This window comes from Mastigoproctus giganteus, chromosome 8 (genome assembly GCF_048544385.1).
Source record: "Mastigoproctus giganteus isolate SK-2022 chromosome 8, ASM4854438v1, whole genome shotgun sequence".
In the NCBI taxonomy this organism is placed as follows: Eukaryota; Metazoa; Arthropoda; class Arachnida; order Uropygi; family Thelyphonidae; genus Mastigoproctus; species Mastigoproctus giganteus.
The window spans coordinates 191,134,097-191,161,559 of NC_143582.1; the positions used below are offsets into that span (position 1 = coordinate 191,134,097).

The window sequence follows — 27,463 nt, forward strand, 5'->3', positions numbered from 1 at the left end:
TTTGCTCTTCTGTCTTGCCATGCTGCTGGCATTTTTATTTATTTTTTATCATTATTCTCACTTAAGTTTATATCTCAAGCGTCATGTTGAGGGAAATGCTTTTTGCTGCCTCTGATGTATGCTTTACCCCTTTTTTATGTAAGATTCAGTTTTCAATTATTTCAAACATTATTCAAATATATCACATGACAGTAGTGGGCTGATTTGCTAATGCTGCGCCTGTGCTGCCGTCCATAGTTCATGTTTTGCCTATATAATCTTGCTAATTACTTTTGTCAGTGGTGTGGCTTTGCACTTGAGTGCTTGTATCTGTCCTATTTTTTAATTTTCACTGCATCAGGACCACCGCTATTCAAGTCCTCTGCATTGGCGGTTTGATCTGGGGATCAGATGGTGGCCTTTCGGTCGATTCGCCTTTGCGGCGATTTGGCTACCGATCGAAATGCAGCGATTCCCTGACCATTACTGGCCTTGTGGTCCTCTGTTGAGATGGGGCATAATGGTCAGTCTATTTTTGTTTTTATTTTGTTTTATTTTATTTTATTTTATTTTATTGTAGTTGTTCACATCTCTGCTCGTGATATTTCACATAAATTTGGACCTGGTGCACCGTTAAATTTCATATAATTGGCTATTCAAAATTTAATTGATTATATATATTATATTTTATTATCTTTGTATTTAGACTTCTAAATTATCTTCGAGAGTTTCTGCTACAATAATTTTATTCTCTTCCCTCCCTGTTGGTTTGATTGTTATGTATAATTTTACAATTTTCGCTCTTCTGTCTTGCCATGCTGCTGGCATTTTTATTTATTTTTTATCATTATTCTCACTTAAGTTTATATCTCAAACATCATGTAGAGGAAAATGCTTTTTGCTGCCTCTGACGTATGCTTTACCCCTTTTTTATGTAAGATTCAGTTTTCAATTATTTCAAACATTATTCAAATATAAGTATATATATATTTGAATAATATATCAATGCTCAGAGCTGCATTTTAATATTTTAACTATTGTGCTAATTTTTTTTTTGTTTTTACATTATTTTTATTATAAAATCAATAAATACATATCAAATAACATAGTACTATCCATTAATCTTATTAAATACAGTATATTAAAAAATAATCAGCTGAAATTAGTGAAAATTTTTTAGACAATAACAATGAATGCAATGATTTGCCATCATGTATATAATTCTTTGACCCAGTTAGAGATAGTGGAGGGGGGAAGAAAATCATTAACAAATTTCATTCGAGAGAGAGAGAGAGAGAATGAGTGAAAGTCAGATCAGATTCTTCCCAGAAATGGATGATGAGGCAAAGATTTGTGAAACTGCCATCTCATTTATCAACCTAATACCTATGAGCATCTTCATAAAGTGGAAGTGAGTGAACATGTTCTTCACTCACAACCAGTTGATGTTTATTCATGATATCCAGTGTCACAACTGAAGCAAATGTTAGGCAATTTGAACATCTGCACAATTTGAGAACTGCTGCTGTGTGCACACAAATGCATACACATTCATGTGCACACAGCAGCAGTTCTTGCCTCAACTTTTATAAACATTCAATTTCAACCATATACAGAGACTTATAGGATATCTCATATATTAGCAGCATAAAAATATCAATAATAATACCATAAAAACATCAATTAATGAAGCCTAACCAACACATCCCTCTTTTCTGTCTTGGATATCACCAGTTCCGTTTTTGGTGAATGATTATCTTAACTGCTGAAAGAAAAACAATATAAAATATTAAATATTTTATATAAGATACTAACTGTTTAAATATGCAATCTGTTATTATAATATCAATATCATCATAAGTGCACTGAAAATTTTTCTGTATATAATACGCACTCTGCAAGTGTTATATGCTGCCAAAATTTGCATATAATCCAGGCCTTATGATTTTCAACATACTGCATAAGGAGAGTTTTTACATAGTGACACATTTCAGCTTCAAAGATTTTCCAGTCACCATAGTGGGAAGTTTCTGTTCCATTCATATTAGTATTAACAGTGGCAAATGATGCAAGAAAGCAAGCTTATACAGCATTAGCAAAAAAAAAAAATTCATTTCAACTGTCCAACCCCTACAATAGTTTTTCTAATTCTCTGGATTTATTCAAATTATCCACTTCCACAACAAAGGATGAATGGAAGCTTGTTCCAGCAATCAGTCACCCATTGATTTAAAGCAAACTTCCACACAACTATTCTGCAACCATCCTTCAGTTTCAATTCATGCCCCCTCATGTACATAGTCTGAGAAAGAGGAAGAATCCCATTAGCACTGAAATTTCTCAACCCACTCGTCTAAATCAGATCCATGCAGGTGCCTAGTCTCCAGACACTGCAATTTACAGAGCTGAAGCTTTTCTTCGTACGAGCACTCCAATGCTCCCCTCATCAATCTTGTTTTCCTTCATGTTGCCATCTAAAATAATTCCTGTATATTAGGATTCAGGAATTGTGCCATTCAACAACAAAATCCCATGAGCTGTCCTGGCAAATAGTCTGCAATGCTCAGAGAACTCATTTCACAATTATCCCCAGGTCCTGTTAACTTTTTACTACACTGAGTATAGCACCACACAGTTGAAACGTTACTCTGGGCTTACTGCAACCCATATGCAGTACCTTGCAATATGCAATTACCATTTCTCAGCACATCTGCCTAATTTTTCTAGATCTTGTTGCAGCAGCATACCTCCATTTCTGTCATAACCACCCTACCAACCTTTGCATTATCTGCAAATTTAGACATTAAGTCTGATATACTCTCATCAGCATCATTAATAAATGCAGAAAACAGAAAATGGGCCCAACACCAAGCCCTGGGGGATTCCACTAACAACAGCTCACGAATAGCAAGGTCCATTGATAACCATTTCTGTCTTTTTCTACTCAACCATTCCTTTATCCAGAGCAGTAACTTTACCTTAATGTGACACTGCTCCAATTTGTACAGCAGTGTTTTAAGTACAACAGTATCAAAATTATTTTTTGCATCCAGTTGCTTTGTGACTCCATCACAGTATTCAATCAAATTGGTCAGACAAGATCTCCGCTTAACAAACCACTGCTGTGACTGAAGTATAACTGAAATTCTGTCTATATGGTCTTGCATTACTTCTGATTGCATTACCACTGACTCCATTATTTTCCCTGGAATATAGTCTCCTTTATGAAATCAAAAACCTTTCCCCTTACTCTTGATGGTAGTTACATCTTTAAGTAAATCAGACATCAATACACTGTAATCACTGCTACCCACCTAGTGGTCTTTTATCTACAGATTCTTAATCCATGAAGAATTATGACTGATAATCAGATCAAAGTTAAATGATTCTGTTACACTTATTGCCATGACAAGAATCATTTTTTAAAGTTACTGTTTTATCAAATACTTGTAAAATAAACTCAACTCATTTGTGTCAAATATGTGATCAGGGCTGTAATCGTTTAGAATTCCCAGAGAAACATATGAAATGTGTGGTACTACACTGACAGTGGTAGAGAGTGAAAAGGACCCGGGGGTAATTGCTCAGAAAACTTCATATCCTGAGCAGTGCAGACGGCCTGCAAGAGTAGCTCATGGTGTCTTGTAAATGATATACAGGAATTTTTCTAGCAGGGATAAGGAGGTGATTATCCCCTTGTATAAGGCAATGGTCAGGCCACACCTTGGGTACCGTATATAGGTCTGGAGGCCTCATTTTAAGAAGGATATAGAGCTGTTGGAGCGAGTACAGAGAAGGGCAACAAGATTAGTGAATGGAACAAAGGGTTGCTCTTAAGAAGAAAGGCTTAAGTTTTTGCAAATTACAGTGTCTGGAGACTAGGCACCTGCAAGGTGATCTGATTGAGGTATATAAAGCCTTGAATGGTTTGAGCATGCTCAATGCTGATGGGATTCTTCCTCTTGCTCAGAATAATCGCCTGAGAGGGCATAAATTCAAATCGAGGAAAGACAGTTGTAGGATAGATGTGCGGAAGTTGGCCTTTAGCCAGCGGGTAGTTGGTTGGTGGAACAGACTTCCATCCTTTGTTGTGGAAGTTGATAGTCTAAATAAATTTAAGGCTGAGCTGGACAGGTATTTGGAATGAACAGAGGGGTGAAATGGGGGCAGTTTTTTTTTTTTGGCTGATGCTGCATAAGCTTGCATTCTTGCATCATATGCCTCTACTAATGCTAAATCTGTTGTTGTAGAAGTTGATGAAATAGATTCAAGGCAAAACTAGAGAAACATTTGGAGTGATTGGATGGGTGAAATGAGAAGAGTGCGTGTTTTTTTTTTTGGTTGATGCTCTATAAGCTTGCTTTCTTGCATCATGTGCCTTTACTAATGGTAATGCTAATGCTAAGTGTCCTATTAAACTCTCCACTGGGCAGGTTGACAGGAAACTGTTTCTAAAGACTTAAATTTGAAAATAAAAACATTGTTTAAAGTGATGTTAGTGTGAATTTTAATTTCCTTCATTATTGGTTTGACTTTTGATATGTGTTATTAATTTTTTTGTTACACCTTGCAAGTAATTATTGTGTTCTTAAATATGAATTAAAGATTAACAGTTTTTTTTATTGTCCAAATATTGAGCACGCTGGATCCACAATTGATCATAACATCTCGCAGTAGAGACAATTTGCTTGCTTCAGATTGTATAAGTTTATCACCATTATCCAATGGCTGAAGCATGTGGGTTTTCGATCCTTGTTTCGTTCAAGTTTTACTTGATAGCAGTAATGATAATGTCCAAATGTGGGTGGTAAAAGAAAGTTATAAAAACATATAAAAAGCATATGTGTTAAGTATGTTAGATGGGTGTTTTAAAAAAATTAATTAAAAATATATATTTTAAATATAAACAAAAGGTATTTTTCACAATGATGTGCTCATAATATATTGTAGGTGTTCAAAGAAAGTTATAAAAACATATAAAAGGATAATGGGTGTCAGCATGATGGGTCCAAAAGTTGTTGACAATAGATCAAAAATGTATGAGGGTTGTCAAGCGAATATTTGCATCGTTTTCAAGCAGAACTAGCAAATTTACTTGCAAGATTTGTGACTACAGACGAGACTAATGATATTAAGAGTAGGAGACCAGCAGAATTACTTAACAAGTACAGGTCACTGTTGAAAAAAAGCCGTGAATTAGGGTTGAATTTGAAAGTGTCTGCAATTCTGCCCAGACACAATAGGAGGGAGTATATGACGAGAGCCTTGTCGATCAATTCGGCCCTGGAAAGATTGTGCAAGGCTCAAGGGGTAGAATTTTTTTCAGCCTGGTCTGTACTTGCTAACAGGAGAGACTGCTTCTACGGGGATGGGATACACTTATATAGAAAAGGTGCAAGAATATTTGCTGATGCTATTGAGGCAGTGTTTGGTGGGTCAGAAAACTGCTAGCTTGGGGGGATACAAGGAATAATAGATTAACAGTAGCCACTGGCAGAGGTGAAAGTGATTCTTGCACTGCTTCTATTGGAATGAGCAGCAGCCTGGAAAACAGAATGCAGGATATTTCAGAGACTGCTGGGAGTCATTGTGGTACACGTAAACACATGGGTTGTGTTAGGGTAGCTAAGAATAGGAACAGGTGCATGTACACCAATTATAGGAGTTTGGTAAATAAATTTGATGAATTTGAGGTATTGCTCAAAACATCAAAGGCAGATATTGTTGGGATATCAGAGACGTGGTGTCACACAGATATAAGGAATGCAGAACTGGATTTTGGGGAGTACAATGTGTACAGAAAGGATAGGAAGGGAGGAGGGGTTATGCTATTAGTTAAGAAACACAAAATCCAAGAAAGTGAAGCCAGTCAACATTGCTGGACAGTGCAGTGTCGAGTCAGTTTGGTGTGACATTAGCATTGGGAGATCAAAATTGAGAGTAGGAGTGTGCTATAGGCCTAATGACTCTGATGAGTATAATAAGAAACTGTACAGGGAAATAGAGTGGGCCAGTAAATCAGAGAGTCTTATAATGGGGGATTTTAATTTCCCAGATATTGACTGGAATTTGTGGGTTGGTAACTCACACACTAGCAAGGCTTTCATGGATTTATTGGATGATTGTTTTCTACATCAGCATGTTCGGGAAGCAACTAAAGGGAGTAATACTCTTGATCTGATTATCAGTAGTGATTCTTCATGCATTAAGAATCTGCAGATAAAGGAACCACTAGGTGGCAGTGATCACAGTGTGCTGAAGTGGGATTTACTCAGAGAGGTAACTACCATCAGGGGTAAAGGGAAGGGTTTTTGCTTTCATAAAGGCGACTACGATGGTCTGAGACAGTATTTAAATTCTATGCAGTGGGACCAACTGATGATGTTACCAACAGCAAATTCAAAATGGAGAGCATTCAAAGAACTTATCTTGGAAGCTACTAGGCTTTACATACCAACTAAAAAATATTGTTCAAAGTTTAGGCCTAAATGAATGTCAGATGAACTAATGAGACCTATGGCAGAGAAGAAAAATGCATGGGATACATATAAATTAACATGTGACACAGAAGCCTATGATAGATATAAGCTGATCTGTAACCAAGTTACAAGGAGGTTAGGCAGGCGAAGGCAGATTACGAGAAATCTTTGGCAAAGGATGCAAAGAAAAACAACAAAGAGTTCTTTACTTATGTAAATTCTAGAAGGAAGGGGATGAATCAGATTGGTCCACTTGATATCGATGATTCAACTGTTGATGATCCTGCTCAGGTAGCTAACAAACTAAATGAATATTTTGTATCGACATTCACACATGAGGAGTTATTCAGCAAGGGGAATGCCAGAGGTGTATTCAACTATGGCAGTAAGCTAGATAATCTTGTAATAACTGACAGTAAAGTGGAGGAGAAATTGTTGAAGATAAACACAAGAAAGGCACCTGGGGTGGATGGGATCTATCCAGTTATATTAAAGGAGGCAGCAGAGGAAGTAAGCAAACCCTTAGCCATAATAATGAGAGCTTCCTTGGACTCAGGGGAATTACCCATGGACTGGAGATGTGCAAATGTGACCCCAATTCACAAAGGAGGATCAAAGGCTGACACAAGTAATTATAGACCTATGAGTTTAACTTCTGTTCCAGGAAAATTAATGGAGGCCCTGGTTAAGGAAGCACTGCAGGATCATCCAGACAAGACTTCAGTTATAGTTCGGACACAGCATGGTTTTGTTAAGGGGAAGTCTTGCCTGACCAATTTGATTGGATACTATGATGCAGTCACAAAAGAGCTAGATGCAGGGAATAACTTTGATATTATATATTTGGATCTTAGAAAAGCTTTTGATACTGTTGCACATGGAAGACTGCTGCACAAATTGGAGCATTGTGGCACTGGAGGCAAATTGCTGCTATTGATAAAGGGATGGTTGAGGGTGAGAAGACGGAGAGTAGTAATCAATGGACACTGCTCTTCGTGGACTAATGTTATTAGTGGAGTCCTTCAGGGTTCAGTGTTGGGTCCATTATTGTTTTCTGTATTTATAAATGATATTGATGATGGTATATCAAGCTTAATGTCCAAGTTTGCAGATGATACAAAGGTTGGCAGGGTTGTTAAGGACACTACTGACGCTATGCTGCTGCAACAGGATCTGGAAAGGTTGAGCAGATGGGCTGAGAGGTGGTAAATGAAGTTTAACATTGACAAATGTAGAGTACTGCATATGGGAAACAGCAATCCCAGAGCAACGTATCAACTCTGTGGTACTACACTGACAGTGGTAGAGAATGAAAAGGACCTGGGGGTGGTTGTGCAGGCAGATATGAAGTTCTCTGAGCAGTGCAGACGGGCTGCAAGAGTAACTCATGGTGTCTTGTGAATGATATACAGAATTTTTCTAGCAGGGATAAGGAGGTGATTATTCCCTTGTATAAAGCAATGGTCAGGCCACACCTTGAGTGCTGCATATAGGTTTGGAGGCCTCATTTCAAGAATGATGTGTAGAGCTGCTGGAACGAGAACAGAGAAGGGCAACAAGATTAATGAATGGAACAAAGGGTTGCCCTTATGAAGAAAGGCTTAAGTTTTTCAAATTACAGTATCTGGAGACTAGGCACCGGCGAGGTGATCTGATACTGGTGTATAAAGCCTCGAATGGTTTGAGCATGCTCAATGCCGATGGGATTCTTCCTCTTGCTCAGAATAATCACCTGAGACGGCATAAATTCAGATTGAGGAAAGACAGATGTAGGATAGATGTGCGGAAGTTTGCCTTTAGCCAGCTGGTAGTTAGTTGGTGGAACAGACTTCCATCCCTTGTTGTGGAAGTTGATAGCCTAAATAAATTTAAGGCACAGCTGAACAGGTATTTCGAACGAATGGAGGGGTGAAATGGAAGTGTGTTGTTTTTTTGTTTTTGGCTGATGCTGCATAAGGTTGCTTTCTTGCATCATATGCCTCTATTAATGCTAATGCTAATGTGGGTCCATCACTTCCAAAGATGCCAAACGGTGGAAACACTAATGAAAGTCACATTTAACTAATTAATAAAGAAAATATCCAATATTTCCAAATATACAATCCAAAAACACTTAAGTGAAAAGTTGATCATGCAGAAAATCTTTCAGAGATGCATGGTGAGGATAAGCTATTTTATCACCATATACAAAGGGTACTAGGAAAGTTTTGCAATACAGCTTTGTTTATTTAATTTTTTCAAAGTAATTTCCTCTACATTCAATACACCTCTCCATCCTCCAAAACCAATCTTTAAACCAGTTCTGCCAAGTTTCACTAGGGAGTAAAGCACACTCTTTGTCCCAAGCCCGTAGAAGGTCCTCATCACTGGAAAACCGCCTCCCTTTTAGCTTCATTTTCACATGCGGGAACAGTGCAAAGTCGCAGGGAGCAAGGTCTGGACTGTAGGGAGGGTGCTCGAGAAGTTTCAGTCCTGTCGTGGTCAAATATTTGGTGCAGGCTTTGGCGCAGTGAGCTGGAGCATTTTCGTGATGGAGGTACCAGGTGTCCATTCTTGACTTTGGCCGCAGGTTCTTCCTAGATCCAATGACTTTAGGCAGGCATTGTTCAGTATACCACTTAGCTGTGACTGTCTTCTGCGTGTCCAAAACGACACGTTCCACAATTCCACTCGATTTGAAAAATACAGCTATCATTTTCTTCTTTACAGATCGGGATTTTCTGACAATTACGGGTGTGTCGTCATCATCAAAGACCCAAACTTTGTTTTGAGCCTTGGTCGGCAGATCGTAATAGTACAGCCAAGTCTCGTCACCTGTCACGATGTTGTTCACATACTGAGATTGTCCCTTATCAAACTTTTTTAACATCTCCCGGCACCAAGTCACACGTCATGTCATCTGCTCTTCAGTCAGTTGATGCGGCACCCAGAGAGAACAAAGTTTCTTCACGTGCAAATGATCTTGCAGAATCGAACGAATTGCTGGTGCATTTAGGCCCAAAGTATCCTCTATCTGTTGGTAGGTCACTCGCCTGTTTTCGTCAAGCATTTTCCTCACAGCAGTAACGTTTTCCTCCGTAACTGACGTTCGTGGCCTTCCCGGCCTCTCAGACTCCTCCAGAGTGAAATTTCCCCTTTGGAATTCTCTATACCACCTGAATATCGTTGTACGATGTTGACAATCATCATCTAGTGCAAGAGTCATTTCTTCTAAGCACTGGTCTATGGTTAAACCACGCACAAAATTATACCGCAAAACTGTCCTTATCTCATTTCGTGACCACGATGCCATCGCAAAGCACTTTACACTCTCACTACTAATGAATAACTGAGCCCATCGACTTGGTGCGGCGGCTACTATGCACATATGAACATGTCTCAACATGCAGCAACAAGCAGCTTCCTGTGATTCATTGTTGCATCATATTGCAAAACTTTCCTAGTACCCTTTGTATTTGCCCTTGCTGTTATAATGAAAATTGATAAAGTGGAAAGTAAACCATATTTTTATTTTAATCTATTACTCTGTATTCCATGATAATAACTGAGAGTGCTAGAAATTCACTTCAAGAGTATATGAAAGTTTTTGTATTAACTAATCAAGTTTGGATAAAATATGAGGCTTCTTACAAGTTATCATTATCATCTCTTTTGGTGCTATGCAGAATTCCTTTATGTACAAATATTTTAAATTAGTAACTTCTACAATAATTGTAATAAATTATATAAAATGTACTACAACTAACTTTTGAAATTTACAAACAAGAAAAGAAACATACCACATTATTAAAAAGATTTCTAGCTGAAACAACACTCTCAGGCCTCAATTTTTCCTCTTTGCGATTTGTTATAACCTAAAAATAATAATAGCATGCATTTTACAAAACACATATAACTGTAATCTGCTTTTTATTTACAGTTTAAATTATTACATTCCAAGTCATGTTCTGATCTGTAGCAAGACTGAATAGGAAAGAAAGTGTAATAAATACTGTAAAATACAAAATTGTCTATGAGTAAGGTAAAACATAACAAATATGAAATTAATAAAAACAAACTACCAAGAATGGGAAAATGTAATTTATAATTTTTGGTGCATTTAATTTATTTTTGTTCTTGAGAATTTTTAGGACAATGACTACTCACCATGAGAAACAGACAGCTTAAAAGGTATGAGCTGTAAAGCATGGCATCTTTTTGGGTGGGACTTGAGTGTTATGTATAAGACCCTGAAGAAGATTTGAAAAGTGAACAAGGGAGATAGAAAACAGGGAACACAAATACAAAACCTTAGGGAGTAATAGAAGATTAGTTCTCATGAAGTTTACCTTTCGCAGTGTGTTATTCATTATCAGGAGCACTGGGAGTGGGTGCAGGTGGGTCAACTGTTCTGGGCAATGTGGAGGGGACCTGAATTCTAATTCTATGCCTCCAACAAGGAAAAATGGGCATGCCTGATGAGGTAGTAGTAGTAGTAGTAGTAGTAGTGGCATGTGATGCAAGAAAGCAAATGTATGAGCTTATGCAGCATCAGCCAAAAAAAAAAAAAAAAAAATCACACCATTCGCTCCAAATGCCTGTCCAGTTCCTCCTTAAATTTATTCAACCTATCAACTTCCACAACGACAGATGGAAGTTTGTTCCAGCAATTAACCACCCGCTGGCTAAAGGCAAATTTCCGCACATCTATTCTACATCTGTCTTTTCTTAATTTGAATTTATGCCCCATTAGGTTCGTAATCTGAACAAGTGGAAGGATCCCATCAGAATTCAGCGTGCTCAACCCATTCAAGGCCTTATATACCTCAATCAGATCACCGCGCAGGTGCCTAGTCTCCAGCCACTGCAATTTGCAGAACTTAAGCCTCTCTTGGTAAGAGGATCCCTTCATTCCCCTCACCAATCTTGTTGCCCTTCTCTGTACACGCTCAAGTAAATCTACATCCTTCCTAAAATGAGGCCTCCAGACCTGTACGCAGTACTCAAGGCGTGGCCTGACCATTGTCTTATACAGAAGGATAATCACCTCCTTTTCCCTGCTAGCAAAATTCCTATATATCATTGACAAAACCCCATGACCTGCCCTGGCAGCCTGTCTGCATTGCTCAGAGAATTTCATATCTGCCTGCACAATTACTCCCAGGTCTTTTTCATTTTCTACCACCTTAAGTGTAGTACCACACAGTTGGTACGTTTCTCTGGGGTTACTTCTACCCATATGCAGTACTTTGCATTTGTCAAGGTTAAACTTCAGTTGCCATTTCTTAGCCCATCTGCCCAAATTATCTAGATCCTGTTGCAGTAGCACACTGCCATTACTGTCATTAACAACCCTGCCAACCTTTGTATCATCTGCAAACTTCGACATTAAGCCTGATATACCTTCATCAATATCATTGATAAACAACACCGAACAACAAACAACTAATAACATTAGTCCAAGAAGAGCAGCACCCATTGATTACCACCCTCTGTCTTCTCGCACTTAACCATCCTTTTATCCATTGTAGCAACTTACCCTTAATACCATTCTGCTCCAATTTGTACAATAGTCTTCCATGCACAACAGTGTCAAAAGCTTTCCTGAAATCCAAATATATGATATCAAAATTATTTTTTTGCATCGAGTTCCTTCGTAACCACATCATAATATCCTATCAAATTTGTCAGACAAGACTTTCCCTTAACAAACCCATGCTGTGTCTGAATTATTGCTGCAGTCTTGTCTAGATGATCCTGCAATGCATCTTTAACCAGTGACTCCATTATTTTACCCGGAACAGAAGTTAAACTAACTGGTCTGTAATTACTCGTGTCACCCTTTGATCCCACTTTGTGAATTGGGGATACATTTGCACATCTCCAGTCCGTGGGAACCTCCCCTGAGTCCAAGGATGCTCTCATAATTATGGCTAAGGGTTTGCTTAGTTGCTTTGCCGCCTCCTTTAATATAACTGGATAGATCCCATCCACCCCAGGTGCTTTTCTTACGCTTAACTTCAACAATTTCTCTTCCACTTTGCTCTCAGTTATTACAAGATCATTAAGCACCCTGCTACAATTTGATAATCTTCTGCCATTTTCAAACCTTAATAATTCCTCACGTGTGAATGTAGATGCAAAATACTCATTCAGTTTGTTTGCTATCTGAGCAGGATCATCAACAGTCGAACCATCGATGTCAAGTGGACCAATCTGATTCATTCCCTTCCTTTTAAAGTTTATATAAGTAAAGAAATCCTTGCTGTTTTTCTTAGCATCTTTTGCCAAGGATTTCTCATTATCTGTCTTCGCCTGCCGAACCTCCTTTGTGAACTGATTACAGATTAACTTATATCTGCCAAAGGCTTCTGAGTCGCTTGATAATTTATATGCATCCCATGCATTTTTCTTCTCTGTTACGAGTCTCATTAGTTCATTTGACAACCATTTAGGCCTAAACCTTGAACAATATTTCTTAATAGGTATGAAACTTTTAGTCGCACCCATGATAAATTCCTTGAATGCTTCCCACTTAGAATTTACTGTTGGTAACATCGTCAGTTGATCCCACTGTACAGAATTTAAAAACTGTCGGAGACCACTGTACTCGCCTTTATGGAAGCAAAAACCCTTTCCTTTACCCCTGATGGTAATTAAATCTTTAAGTAAATCCCACGTCAGTACACTGTGATCACTGCCATCTAGTGGTTCTTTTATCTGCAAATTCCTAATACATGAATGATCACTGCTGATAACCAGATCAAGAGTATTACTTTCTCTGGTTGCCTCTCGAACATGCTGCTGCAGAAAACAATCATCCAATAAATCCACAAAAGTCTGACTAGTGTGTGAGTGCCCAACCCACAAGTTCCAGTCAATATCTGGGAAGTTAAAATCCCCCATTATAAGACATTCCGATTTACTAGCCCACTCTATTTCTCTGTACAATTGTTCATTGTACTCATTCGAGTCATTAGGCCTATAACACACTCCTACTCTAATTTTTGCTTTCGCAGTGCTTATGTCACACCAAACTGACTCAACAGTGCACTGTTCATCTATATCAACTGGATGCACTTCTTTTGATTTTATGTTTTTCTTTATTAACAGCATAACAGCCATCACTGGCCCTAGGTTATATGCCTAGGGCCTGTGATGGCTCTGAGTGCTCTTGTAGATTAGAATAAATTACCAATTAAGGTAGGCCAAAGTGGCCCACTAATTCCCCTTTGAATATTTGTAATATTCAAAGGGAAAATGGATGGTCAGATTTTGGCAATGAAAAAAAGTACAAGTGATTGTCTTTTTTATTATTTTTGGCAGATGCAGAAAAAGTTTGCTTCCTTGTATCATTTAGCTCAATAAAACAATACTGACATTATCACTTGGCTTTAAAGCACTACATGAGGGTTGTTTAGTAAAAATTTCAAAAACTGTAGAAATTATATTTTTTGTCAGACGGTTCAAGCTACATATGCTAAAAAGTTAAGGAACAAACAAAAAATATCAATAAATTTTTAAATAAAAATAATAGAATCAATTGCAATCAGTGGCAGTTCAATATAGCGGCTAAAAACGCTATATGGAAACGCTACATCACCCCCATATATATATATTATCAACTGAAAAATTGATAAAATATGTGGGATAGGCAGCTGTTCTTCAGGTTTGTCCATTATGATATGGTACAGATTCCAACTCCTAGGGGCTGCATTTACACTGAGCCTTAAGGGTTAAGCCCTTCACTGCACTGGCCTTGATATGGGGAGTGGGAGTAGGCTGAAATGGTAATTATGGCCATGACTGTGGGGGTTTTTGGTGTACACACTCCCAGGCTATATTGGAGGCAACAGTCCAGTAATGAAACTAACATGTCAGGTCTGCCTTGTGAGAGGCCTGGATGGTTGGATTTGATGGTTGTTAAAGAGCACAGTGGTCATTTGTGAATCTCCAGAGAAATCCTTCTATATTTGAATTCCTGGTTAGAACAACTGATGCTGACATAATAGGGCTAATGGAAACATGGTATCACCCAGAAATGTTTGTTTGTTATTTGGTTTTCAGGAGCATTAGCAACTAAGGCCATATTGCTCCGGGATATGCAGTGGTTATTTCCTGACCTTTCCTCATCCTCCGTATTTGGTGGTGACGGGCTCGAACCCCGGTCTGATCAAGAAGCCTGTGCTACGCACTGCTGCTCCTTCCCACCTGGCTACGGAGGCGCCCACCCAGAAATAGGGACTAATGAGTTTCATTATGGAATGTGCAATGCATTTAGGAATGATGGGGAAGAAAGAAGGGGGTCACGCTTCTTATCAAAAGCAGCCTGAGCACGAAAAGAACTTTTGCAGATTCAGAAGATATGTATGCCAGCCTAGAATCTGTGATGTGAATTAGCTGGAAGCAAATGTATAGAGCAGGAATAATCTACAGGTCAAAAGATTGTGAAGGGCATGATGAGATTCTCTCTACATACAGAAGGAACGGGCGAACAAGTGTGAATGTCATATGAGTGATTTCAATTTGCCTCTAATTGACTGGAATAAGTGGGAGAAAACTCATCATGGGGAACAAAATTTTTAAATAAACTAGATTACTATTATTTGTACCAGCATGTTATAGAAAACACTAGGGATAAGAATATTTTAGATCTGATCATTGTTCACATGGTAGCAGGAAGAGATCGTGCAGTCGTTGTTGGAAGATGAGGAAAGATGTTGTACCTGTGCTTTACATGGGTACAACAACTTGTTAAAGGTAGAGGCACAGGTTTTAATTTCAGGAAAAAGGACTATGGAAGTTTGAGAAGCTATATGGCATCCATCAACTAGGCAGATTGCAGGGGGAGGGCGAATATATTAGAATTATGGAATACCTTTAAAGCAATAGTCGGAGAAGCCATGAATGCACATACACCAATAAGAAAATATATAACACGAGGAAGATACCAAGATGGATACTGAAGCATCTGTATGAGAAGAGACTTCTATTATGTGGGATACAAAGCTTGGCAACCGGGGGGGGATGTAACTGAGATCTATAAGGATCTCAGAGGGGATGGTGAAATGAATAAAAGTGCAATTTTCTCTGTTATAAATGATCCAGAACTAGGGACATAAATTAAAATTATGATGGAAGGAGGTTAGGCTGGAAGTTTTCTTTTAGCTCGTGTGTTGTTGATTTCTGGAGCAAGTTACTTCTGTGGGTAGCTGATGCTGACAGCTTGGAGAAATTCAAAGGTCAACTGGATAGTTACCTATGTGAGACAGTAATAATTAGTCCTTTTTAATTAGTACATTACATCAGTAGTCTATTTTCTTATCTACTTTTTTTATATATTTTCTTTTTTTTTTTATACTTTCTTTAGATTTTTGATTTATTTATTATAAAGGAATAAAAATTTTCGGCTAAGGTAAAGGCAGCATGCAAAAGTTCGATGAAATTTAACGGTAAAAGTACTTTGCCGTAACTGCATTTGTATTGTTGCTCGCTTGGTAAACAGACGGTGGGTGTTATCGGTCTGGAGTAGAAGTTGAATCCCACAGGAGCTTGAAACCCTCCCAAAGTGGAGGGGGTAACCTGACCCTTTTTTCTTTGGAATCACTAATTGAATCACGAACAGAGTCATATTGGAAGTTCTGGCGTTGTAAAAAATGTTCGTAAAGTAGTTTCACCGGTAAACGTTTTTGCCCTTCTTCTCCTGTGGGCTTTCTTTGCCCCCTTTTTTTTTTCTTAATAAACTATTTATCCACTAGTCCACCAGTGAGTCTAAAGGGAAAAGGTCAGGTTACCCCTCCACTTCGGGAGGGTTTCAATCTCCCACGGGATTCAATTTCTACTCCTAACCGATAACACCCACTGTATGTTTACTGAGTGAGCAACAATACAAATGCCGTTATGACAAAGTACTTTTACCGGTAAATTTCATCGAACTTTTGCATGCTTCTCGTGCAAGCTTTCTTTACCTTTGCCAAATTTTCTTTGTTATTATTATTTATTTATTTTATTCTTATTCTTATTTAATATATATAATGAAAATATAATAAAAAATATATAAAAATATAATAATATTCATGTTTTATTATTGTTGTTGCTCTTATATTATTTCTTTCTGAATGGGGGGTTCCACCCCGTGATGTCTATTGATACCAAGTGCACAGGGTGGTTCCTTATGTTGGGTGTTACTGTTGGTTGAGGAACTCTCTCACTATCCTACCGTTTGCATCCAGTTCATTACAAAGGAACTGGATGCAAAAAATAATTTTGATATCATATATTTGGATTTCAGGAAAGCTTTTGATACTGCTGCGCATGGAAGACTATTGTACAAATTGGAGCAGAATGGTATTAAGGGTAAGTTGCTACAATGGATAAAAGGATGGTTGAGTGGGAGAAGACAGAGGGTGGTAATCAATGGGTGCTGCTCTTCGTGGAGTCCCACAGGGTTCAGTGTTGGGTCCTCTGTTGTTTTGTATATTTATCAATGATATTGATGAAGGTATATCAGGCTTAGTGTTGAAGTTTGCAGATGATACAAAGGTCGGCAGGGTTGTTAATGACAGTAATGGCAGTGTGCTCCTGCAACAGGATCTAGATAATTTGGGCAGATGGGCTAAGAAGTGGCAACTGAAGTTTAACCTTGACAAATGCAAAGTACTGTATATGGGTAGAAGTAATCCCAGAGAAACGTACCAACTGTGTGGTACTACACTTAAGGTGGTAGAAAATGAAAAACACCTGGGAGTAATTGTGCAGGCAGATATGAAGTTTTCTGAGCAATGCAGACAGGCTGCCAGGGCAGGTCATGGGGTTTTGTCAATGATATATAGGAATTTTGCTAGCAGGGAAAAGGAGGTGATTGTCCCTCTGTATAAGGCAATGGTCAGGCCACGCCTTGAGTACTGCGTACAGGTCTGGAGGCCTCATTTTAGGAAGGATGCAGATTTGCTTGAGCGTGTACAGAGAAGGGCAACAAGATTGGTGAGGTGAATGAAGGGATCCTCTTACCAAGAGAGGCTTAAGTTCTGCAAATTGCAGTGGCTGGAGACTAGGCACCTGCGCGGTGATCTGATTGAGGTGTATAAGGCCTTGAATGGATTGAGCACGCTGAATTCTTGAACGCTGAAACAAGTGGAAGGATCCCATCTGAACAAATGGGATCCTTCCACTTGTTCAGATTACGAACCTAAGGGGGCATAAACTCAAATCAAGAAAAGACAGATGTAGAATAGATGTGCGGAAATTTGCCTTTAGCCAGCGGGTGGTTAATTGCTGGAACAAACTTTCATCTGTCATTGTGGAAGTTGATAGGTTAAATAAATTTAAGGAGGAACTGGACAGGCATTTGGAGGGAATGGTGTGATTTTTTTTTTTTTGGCTGATGCTGCATAAGCTCATAAACTTGTTTTCTTGCATCACATGCCACTACTACTACCTACAAGTGTTCAGGATTGTGGCTTTCTAGAGTTCCTTGTAGGTGTTCTCTGGGAGACCTATTGCTGCTAGGCTGTCTTTGGGTCTTTGGCACCACACCGATGGTTGACACGATGGTCGGGATGGTTGTTATCTGTTGCATATGCCACATCTCTTTGATCTCATGTCTTAGGTTTGTGTACTTCCTGATTTTTTCCTCGTGGGTTTTCTGGAGGTTGCCAGTTTTGGGCACCAATTAGATAGGTAGCCTTTTCATTTTTGTCGACAAGGTTAATGTCTGGTCTGTTGTGCGAGATTGTCTTTTCCGTTATTATGGCACAGTTTCAGTACAGCCTGTGGGTTGGGGTCTCTAGTACTGCCTGGGGTTCATACTTGTAGTACAGTACACTTTCTTTGATCAACTGGTTTGACCTTGCTAGCTTCTGATGTACAAATTTGTATTATCCCAGCTATGTGGTCGTGCCTACAAGTGTACTTGGTTTGGGCGATCACCTTGCATCCCACAGTGATGTGTTGGATCATTTCTGAGGCCAGGTGGCAACATTGACATGTGTCATCTAACACTCTGGGCTCCTTGGTGATGTATTTTCTATAGCATCTGGTGTTTATTACCTGGTCTTGGATGGCGAGCATGAATCCTCCAGTCTCGGGGAAGAGTGTCCAGCTCATGAGCCAACTCATGAAGCCATTTTATCTATGTGATCTTGATGGAGGTCATTATAGTGTCTGCCATGGAATGGTTTCTTTGCCCATCTTTCTAGCTTAGTTTGTACCGTCTTGGTGGGAGGGGACTCCTCCCTTAGGCTGAGTTGGTATGCCATGCTTCTCTATCTTCCTTATGAACTGCATTTTTCTGGAAGTAATCTTTCAGATTAACTAACGCTGTTTTCTGTTGCTCGATGAGGTCTGTCAGGCCCCTTCCTTCCTCTTTCTGAGCTACTGCAGTCTCTCCACGGCTGACTTTGGGTGGTGCTGGTGGCTCTTCGGGATCATGGTTTAATCTATGATCCTGAAGGAGTATGTTAGCACTGGGACTGCATAGATTTTTATGGTTTTGACTATGTTCACGGTGCCTCCATAGCCAGGTGGGAAGGAGCAGCAGTGCTTAGCACATGCTTCTTGATTAGACCGGGGTTAGAGCCCGTCACCATCAAATACGGAAAGGGAAAGGTCAGGGAATGACCACCGCATATCCCGGAGCAATATGGACTTAGTTGCTAATGCTCCTAAAAACCAAACAACAAACAACGACCATGTTCACTCACTTCATCTTTGAGCAGGCTTCTGATCTCTGATGGTATTTTTTGGTCAGGCAGACCTTGATCTCCTTGTGCTCTACCTACTGACCTATCTCCCCCTGTCATGGCTTCAATTTTTACCAGTCTGCAGCTGGTAGTTTTGACCGACTAATTTCCCCCGATGCAACCGTGCATCGGGGGAAATTAGTCGGTCAAACCGTGGGTCTTGCATTTGTCTAGACCAAATTCCATCCTGATATCATTGCTGAATTCTTCAGTGATCCAGAGGAGTTGCTTTTCGGTTGCCACGTAGAGCTTTGTCATCCATGTACATCAGGTGGGAGAGGGTGTACAGGTTTTTGCTTCCTTGAGGTTATAATCATACTTGCTGTTGTTGAGCATGGTGGCTAGCAGGTTGAATGCTTGACAGAACCTCAGAGCATCTCCCCCAAAAGATTCCTCTCCTGATGGGGATCGGTCTGGTTGTGATGTTCTCGACCTTGATGGTGGTACTCCATTTCGCTATCATTGCTTCTATGAAGTTTGTCACTGTTGGATTGACTTTGTAGATCTTCAGCATCCCTATTAGCCAGCTATGAGGCACAGAGTCGAAGGGCTTGCGGTAATTGATTAATTGATATAGGCTGCATACAGGTTGTGGCACTTTTTGTAGGCTTGCTCTAGAACTGCTGCATTTTTTGGTTAATTGCTCCTTGCATTCTTTGCTCATCCACTTGCATATTTTCTGCTGTTTGGCCATTATGTTCTGGCTCTTCAAGTGGTCTGATATCTTCTTGGTTATGCATCTGGTCAGGATCTTGTACATTGTTGGGAGATAGGTGAATGGCCTGTATTTCACTAGGTTTCTTGAATCTTGGTCTTTAGGCTTCAGAAATGTGATTCCTTCAGCGTGAAACTTTGGGATTGTCTCTCTGGGTGCCTTATCATTTGGGTGAACTGCTCTGCTAGGTGCTTTTGTATGCAAGTGAGCTTCTTGTACCAGTAGTTGTGGACTGTATTTATTCCTGGGGTTTGCCAGTTGTGGGAGTTCCTGCTGGACTGTTTTACTTCTTCCTCCTGAATCTCTCAATCTCTCATCTCTTGCACATCCTTGGTTTTCTTTGTTCTAGTTTTATTCAATCAGCTTGGCTGTTATGTCTTATTTCACTGTTCCATATGTTGCACCAGAACTCCTCGATCATCTTCTGCTCAGGTGATCCATTTCTGCCATTCCTGTCTTCTCCTACACTCCTGTAGAAGCTCTTTGGTCCTCATCGAAGATTCAGTTGTTTATTTTCCTTTGGGAGCTCTCTTTGTATTGGTGTAGTTTCTTGCTGAGTGAGAGGAGGGTCTGCTTTGGTGTGTCCAAGTATTCTCCTATTCTCTGATTTTTGGTCTCGTGTTTGCTGTAGACGCTATCTCTCTTGAGGATGCTGTTAACTTTTCCAATCAATTTCTTGCTCCTATTACCCCATTGGTATGGGTGAATTGGCCTATTTGGACTCTTAATTCTTCTGTCTTCTGCTGAAGTCTTCTTTCCTGTGCTCGCAGCTCTTTCTTTTTTTTTGGTTCTTCTGCTACTGGTCTCTCATTTCTCTTTCATTAATCCTAGTGGTTGCTATGGCAGCACAGTATATGGCTGTGTGGATGGCCTTCAGTGTTGCACCATTGTTGTCAAGGTAATGTGGTATTATTTGCCGAATGAGGTGATCTGTGACTCTCCACAGGATTCTATTGGGTCTCTGATTCGGTATCACATGGGTCTTTGTGGGATCCATTCCTTCAAATTCTGTTAGGGCCTTCTTCCACTTGTCTTCTATTTTAGGTATCATGACCTTGTCTCTTTCCACTTTAGCTACTCTGGTTTGTATTTCTTCTTGCTCTTCCTCCTCTGGTTCCATGTTGTCCATAGTCTTTGTTCTTTGTAGTTGATCACTCATGTCCTGCTCGATTTTTTTCAAGATTGCAGGAGCTATCAGGTTCTTCATGATGATGGTCCTTCTCTGGTCTGCTATTCGCTGACCTGAATATCCTGGAATCATTCCAACCACTTGGTATGCAGTCTCGACCTGTACATTTTCATATCATTTTCTAGCTTGTTTATTTCGTAGTATGCTTGCACGATCTACATATTCATTTCGATGCTCCACTGCATGCATTGCCACTTTTTTCCTTCCTGGGTAGTCACTAGCGCAGGAAGCACTTCCAGTCGGTGGGGCTGAATGGTCTTGCCCTTCTCTTGTGGTAACTATACGGGGGACAGTGCCACTTGTTCCACTGTCTTCCTCGGGTGACTGTCTCTAACTTTTCAAACTGACCCCTAAGGCCCAAACATGAGTGACTTTATCCTATGCCACACTCAATGCAGTATGATTATTATTTCTCTCAATGCAGTGTGATTATTATTTATTTTTTATCTCTTTTGGTTGATATATTGCTTTGCACTTTGTGGCTAATACTAACCTTGTGGCCAGAGGGGTGGGCACAATTTTGCTACTGTACAAGTCTTGTTCACAAGAGTGTCAATGTACTACTGTCCTTCATTTCAAGAGTGAAAATACTGTCATGTTGGATGTTTGTGTAGGAGTGGAACTTTTTTAGGAATTCATGGAACCACAGGAAATTGTCATCAACATATCTATCATGAGTGGCATAGTATACATCAACAATGGAAGCATACTTGTAGTTGATGATTCAGTTTGGTGATTAAAACTATAGTGGAAGAATACTAAAATTCACACTAACAACACGTTACTCCAGTCAGTATTTTCATTAAAATTTTTTTTTGGCTTTTTTCTCAACTTTCCAAGCAATCTTTTCTGTTAAGTATCTAATTTGTTTATTTGTGGTAAAAAGCTTGCAAGAATTTTACTCACACTGATACAATTTGAAAGCCTCATTTAGCAGACTTTGACACTGTTTTATATCAGATGTTTACAGTAAAATGTTCTAAAGGAACTTCCAATTCTGGACTATTATTAACTGAGAAAGGAGTATTTAATATTTTTGATTTTTCATAAACGTATAGTAACTTAATTTATAAGTTACTATACTTTAAGGCTTTGAAAGCTAATTTATTTGAGTTATTGTGCTGAAATCAAGATGTAATTTATGAAATAGAACTATTTGATCAACTATCAACCCGTAAAGTCCTATGGAAATCAGAAAAACAAAAGCTTACTCTACTAATGTGATAAGAAGCACACAAACCAAAGAAAATAGTACTACTGGTTGTCATGAAGTTAAAAACTTTATCAAAATTCAAAACAGTAAGTGGATGAGTTAAGTAAAAAAACTCATTAGTTGAGAAAATAGGCCTTTATTCTCAAGTGTTTTTTTTTTATTAAAATATGCAGAACTTGTGTAGCCATTTATATTAAATGAATATCATGTACATGATATAGAATAAAATTTTACCTGCTTCCATTTGTATTCATGTATTATTTCATCCTTTACTAATTTGAACTTCTTATCAGTTATGTTGGGTGTGCTTATGAGATCATCCAAAACACTCCTGATGAACTGTACTCTGGTTAAATTCTCATGATAATTTGTGCTTGCAGTAATCAAACATATTTCCTATAAAATAAAAGGTTTATGTCAATACTAGATTTTATCAAATATAAGCCAAATTCCACCTCCCCCACAAGTGTGATGCTTTTAAAATGAAGTTTAGCTTAAGCACTTCTTAAATTAAAAATAACATCACCCAGATTGTCTAGATCTGGAACTGGCACATTGTTGTTATGATCAAGAGATGGTACAGCATTAGTTTAGATTAAATAGTACATCATGTGAACTCAATTCAAATCAATGTTACTATTAATGATATCAACATTAATATTACCATTAATAGCAACATTGATTAACATTTTAATAATAATAATAATATTAATGTTAAAGTTAATGAAATCAAAATTTTTTGACTTTATTAGTATTCTATATCTAAGTATTTTATTTATCAGTATTCTACATTTATCGGTTTCACAAATAGGTTGATTCCGAGGTGAAAGCAGGATTACTGCATGTGTGCATATTTTTTTTGTTCAAAGAGGATCTAACTACATATATTATTTTTTTAAATACCATATAATTTTTGGAATGCAACTTATATTGAGGATGGCTTACATTTGAACCAATACAGCATATAATATTTTTTTTCCAAATTTCCTTCACATATCTGCATACTATCACAGATGAGGATGACAATGTGAAGTCTGTCTAAATGTTTCAACTACATTTAGCTTTGACTTCCAATTCATGTTCCTAATTTACAACTGGGCGGCCAAGTATATATATAAATCAGAAACATGCACACCAACAACATGGTGTAATGATCTTGTTTACTTCTGTGGTATCCAGTAGCTTTATTTTACTCTCTGATATCTGTTGATGCCAGAAACATTGGCACATACTATGTTGTGGGAAGCATAAAGACACAACTAGTCCACTGCCTTACAAATGCTACCAAATTTCAATACAGAAATATCATGTCACAAATTTAATTGGTTAACTGTCTGTATCAGAATCATCATAAAAGAGTTGTTTATGTATGGGTACTTCATTTACGTCATTTATACTACCCAAGTAGTACGAATGCATCGTTTAATTATATCTCATATTGTGAATACCTTCACGAGTGGCCGAAGTATTGCACTGCTTTGAATGAGTGATGCTTCACCCAGTGGAGAAGCCTAATGTTACTTATTCTCAGCAGATACCACCACCCAGACAGTACCATTTTGAAGCTTGTTGGTTTACTCATTGGTGGGTGGGCAAGTGAGACGGTACGAGGTTATCCACATGTTGGACAAGATTTTGCAGCTCCAGCGAATGCTAAGTTTTTATTTATATTTAGTCATTTTATTGATTATAAAATGTTTAAGGGCAAAAGCCTCATGCCACGAGGTAGAATGACTAACGTATGGGTAAGTGCGAAAGCAGCAATTAACATAGCTATCTACCAAAGTAGTTAGTTAAATTGGCATCGCTGTGATTATATCTCATATTGTGAATACCTTCACAATGAGTTGTCACTGTATTGTACTACCTGGAATAAGTAACACTTCACCAATGGAGAAGACTACTGTTACTTATTCTCGGCGGATACCACCACCCAGACAGCACCGTTTGAAATATGGTATGGGATAAAGATCTCTGTTATCCTCATACTATCCCTATTCTGTCTCGCAGCATGAGGCTTTTGCCCTTAAACATTTTATAGTTTATACTACTGCACATCTTCAGGCATCTCTCAAATTGTGAAGTTATACTTCATAACTGGGTTGTCACTATTGCAATACACAAAAAAGATTTCGGAAGGTGATAGTAGGAGATGAAGAGGAAGAAATGGTATCTACCAAAATAGTTAAGTTAAATTGGCATCGATTTGATTATATCTCATATTGTGAATACCTTCACAATGAGTTGCCATGGTATTGTACTACCACGAAAAAATAGTCTTCTCCATTGGCAAAGTGTTACTTATCAAGGTAGTCCAATACCATGGCAACTTGTTGTGAAGGTATTCACAATATGAGATATAATCAAAACAATGCCAATTTAACTTAAGTACTTTGGTAGATAGCTATGTTATGCTTTTGCTAAGTGCATTTTGGTAAGTGCAAAAGCATATTGATGCTTTTGCACTTACCAATACATTAGTCATTCTGTCTCGTAGCATGAGGCTTTTGCCCTTAAACATTTTATAGTTTATACTACTGCACATCTTCAGGCATCTCTCATATTGTGAAGTTATACTTCATAACTGGGTTGTCACTATTGCAACACTTGAGTATCTGCCCACCCACCGATGAAAGGCCAACAAGCCTTGAAACGGCCACCAGGGGAGCCTGCTATTCACTGAGTTTCTGAGAATAGGTAACAACAGCCTTCTCTACTGGGGAAGTGTTGCCTATTCGAGGAATTTATAAGTTTTTGAGTGGTGTGAGTTGAAGGAGTTACTGTCCCTTTCATTCTTCTACACCATTTATTTTCTTCTTCCGCTCCTACTATAACATTCCCTCTCCTTTTTGCTTTTCTAAGTCTAATAGGGACAAGTGGATAGCAGAGTTATTATTCGATACATATACAAACAAGCTTTGAAACGGTGCCATCTGGGTGGTTGTATCTGCCGAGAATAAGTAACAGTTGTCTTCTCCATTGGCGAAGTGTTACTTATTCAAGGTAATACAATACCATGGCAACTCGTTGTGAAGGTATTCATAATATGAGATAGAATCAAAATGATGCCAATTTAACTTAACTACTTTGGTAGATAGCTATGTTAATTGATGCTTTTGCACTTACCCATATGTTAGTTGTTTTATTGACTTAATTGTTATATTAAATTATTTTCTATAAGTAGCTTTACAGTCCTAGTCAAGCTAATTGGTTAATTTTGAATGTACATTGTGATTTTGAAAGTTAATACTTAGTGTCCATAGATTTTACCATTCATAACTTGTTGCCATTATTATGCGATACGGAATAGCGCAATGCATATCCTGAACTTGATAGCATAAGGTTTAATGTAAAACTAGATAGCAAAATATGTAGCACTGTATTAGAAATCTGTTAGCTTAGTACAGTATTATCAATTAATCAGTAAAATGAAAATTAAATTTCATTGTTAATTAAATTGTACTTAAACGGAATCATGACCCAGACTAGAGCAGCAAAGCAGCGAGCACAAAGTAGCGGTAGTACTGTGGCTCGGGGGAGAACCAAAGGCGATGATTCTCCAACGCATCACAGTCTAAAAAATTGTATGAAATGTGAAATGTTTGCGGACCTTTCTAGAACAGGACATGGTCTAGCCAAGGAGGATGTCTTTGTGTGTGCTAGGTGTAGAGACTGTGAAGATATTAGGTGCCAACTCAGTGTTCTGTTGGGTGTCTATGAGAGTTGAGGTGTAGGGTAGATGCTTTCGAAGAAATTAATATGAGGGGGCCATCAAGCTCTCAATGCCAGAACTCACTCCTGTGCATCAGGCAACACAGCGGCAATCTCCAAGGCAGAATGTATGGAATTAAGGGCAAGTTGCTGCAATGGATAAAGGGATGGTTGAGTGGGAGATGGCAGAGAGTGGTAATAAATGGACACTGCCCTACGTGGACTAATGTTATTAGTGGAGTCCCCCAGGGTTTGGTGGTGGGCCCATTGTTGTTTTGTGTATTTATCAATGATATCGATGAAGGTATATCAGGCTTAATATCCAAGTTTGCAGATGATACAAAGGATGGCAGAGTTGTTAATGACAGTGAAGACAGTATGCTACTGCAACAGGATCTAGAAAGGTTAGGCAGATGGGCTGAGAAGTGGCAACTGAAGTGGAACCTTGACAAATGCTGGTGCACTATGGCCATAGACGCCAATACACCTAAAAAATTCCATACAAACATTGACCAACTGACTACTACATATTGGTAGCAGTAACCCAAGAGAAATGTACTAACTGTATGGTACTACACTCAGGGAGGAGGAGAATGGAAGAGTCCTAGGGATAATTGTGCAGTCAAATATGAAGTTCTCTTAGTAGTGCACATTGGCTACCAGAGCAGGTCATGGAGTTTTTTCAATGATATATAGGAATTTTGCTAGCAGAGAAAAGGAGGTGATTATCCCTTTGTATAAGGCAATGGGCAGGCCACACCTTGAGTACTAAGTACCGGTCTGGAGGCCTCATTTTAAGAAAGATGTAGAGTTGCTAGAATGAGTACAGAGAAGGGCAACAAGATTGGTGTGAGAAACAAAGGGGGTGCTCTTACCAAGAAAGGCTTAAGTTCTGCAAGTTGCAGCATCTGGAGACTAGGCACCTGCAAAGTGATCTAATTGAGGTGTACAAGGCCTTGAATGGTTTGAGCAGGCTCAATGCTGATGGGATACTTCTGCTTGCTCTTTGAATCTATGCCCCCTCAGATTAAGAACCCGAGGGGGCATAGATTCAAATTGAGAAAAGACAGTTGTAGAATAGATGTGCGGGAGTTTGCTTTTAGCCAGCGGGTAGTCGGCTGCCGGTACAGACTTCTATCTGTTGTTGTGGAAGTTGATAGCTTAAATAAATTGAAGGCTGGACTAGACAAACATTTGGAGTATTGACTGGATGGGTGAAATGGAAAGGCTGTTTTTTTTTTTTTTTTGGCTGATGCTTTATATAAGTTTGCTTTCTTGCATCATATGCCTCAACTAATGTTAAAGTACTCTGTTGTTGCAATAGTGACAACCCATTTATGAAGTATAACTCCAAAATATGAGAGATGCTTGACGGTGTGCATGGTTTAATCGAAAAATATTTCCTGGCTAAATGCCTAAGCAGTGCTACTATCTGGGTAGTAGAAATAATGCAAGTGC

The 27,463-nt window shown here is 38.7% G+C and overlaps 1 protein-coding gene across 2 annotated transcripts in view; it reads right to left on the reverse strand.

Annotated features, from left to right (window-relative positions):
* Window positions 1–1,147: 1,147 nt before the first annotated feature.
* LOC150082108 (uncharacterized) overlaps window positions 1,148–27,463 on the reverse strand; it is a 183,998-nt gene continuing 157,682 nt past the window's right edge. The window contains exons 17-19 of one of the 2 annotated variants that reach the window (XM_090379986.1): window positions 22,529–22,690; window positions 10,238–10,312; window positions 1,148–1,741 (exon numbers count right to left, since the gene is read on the reverse strand). In XM_090379986.1, coding sequence (XP_090236112.1) covers window positions 1,733–1,741; window positions 10,238–10,312; window positions 22,529–22,690 — 246 coding nt within the window. In that variant the 3' untranslated portion in view covers window positions 1,148–1,732. Of the gene's footprint in view, window positions 1,745–10,237; window positions 10,313–22,528; window positions 22,691–27,463 lie in introns of both variants that reach the window. The other variant, XM_090379985.1, reaches the window with a different exon arrangement.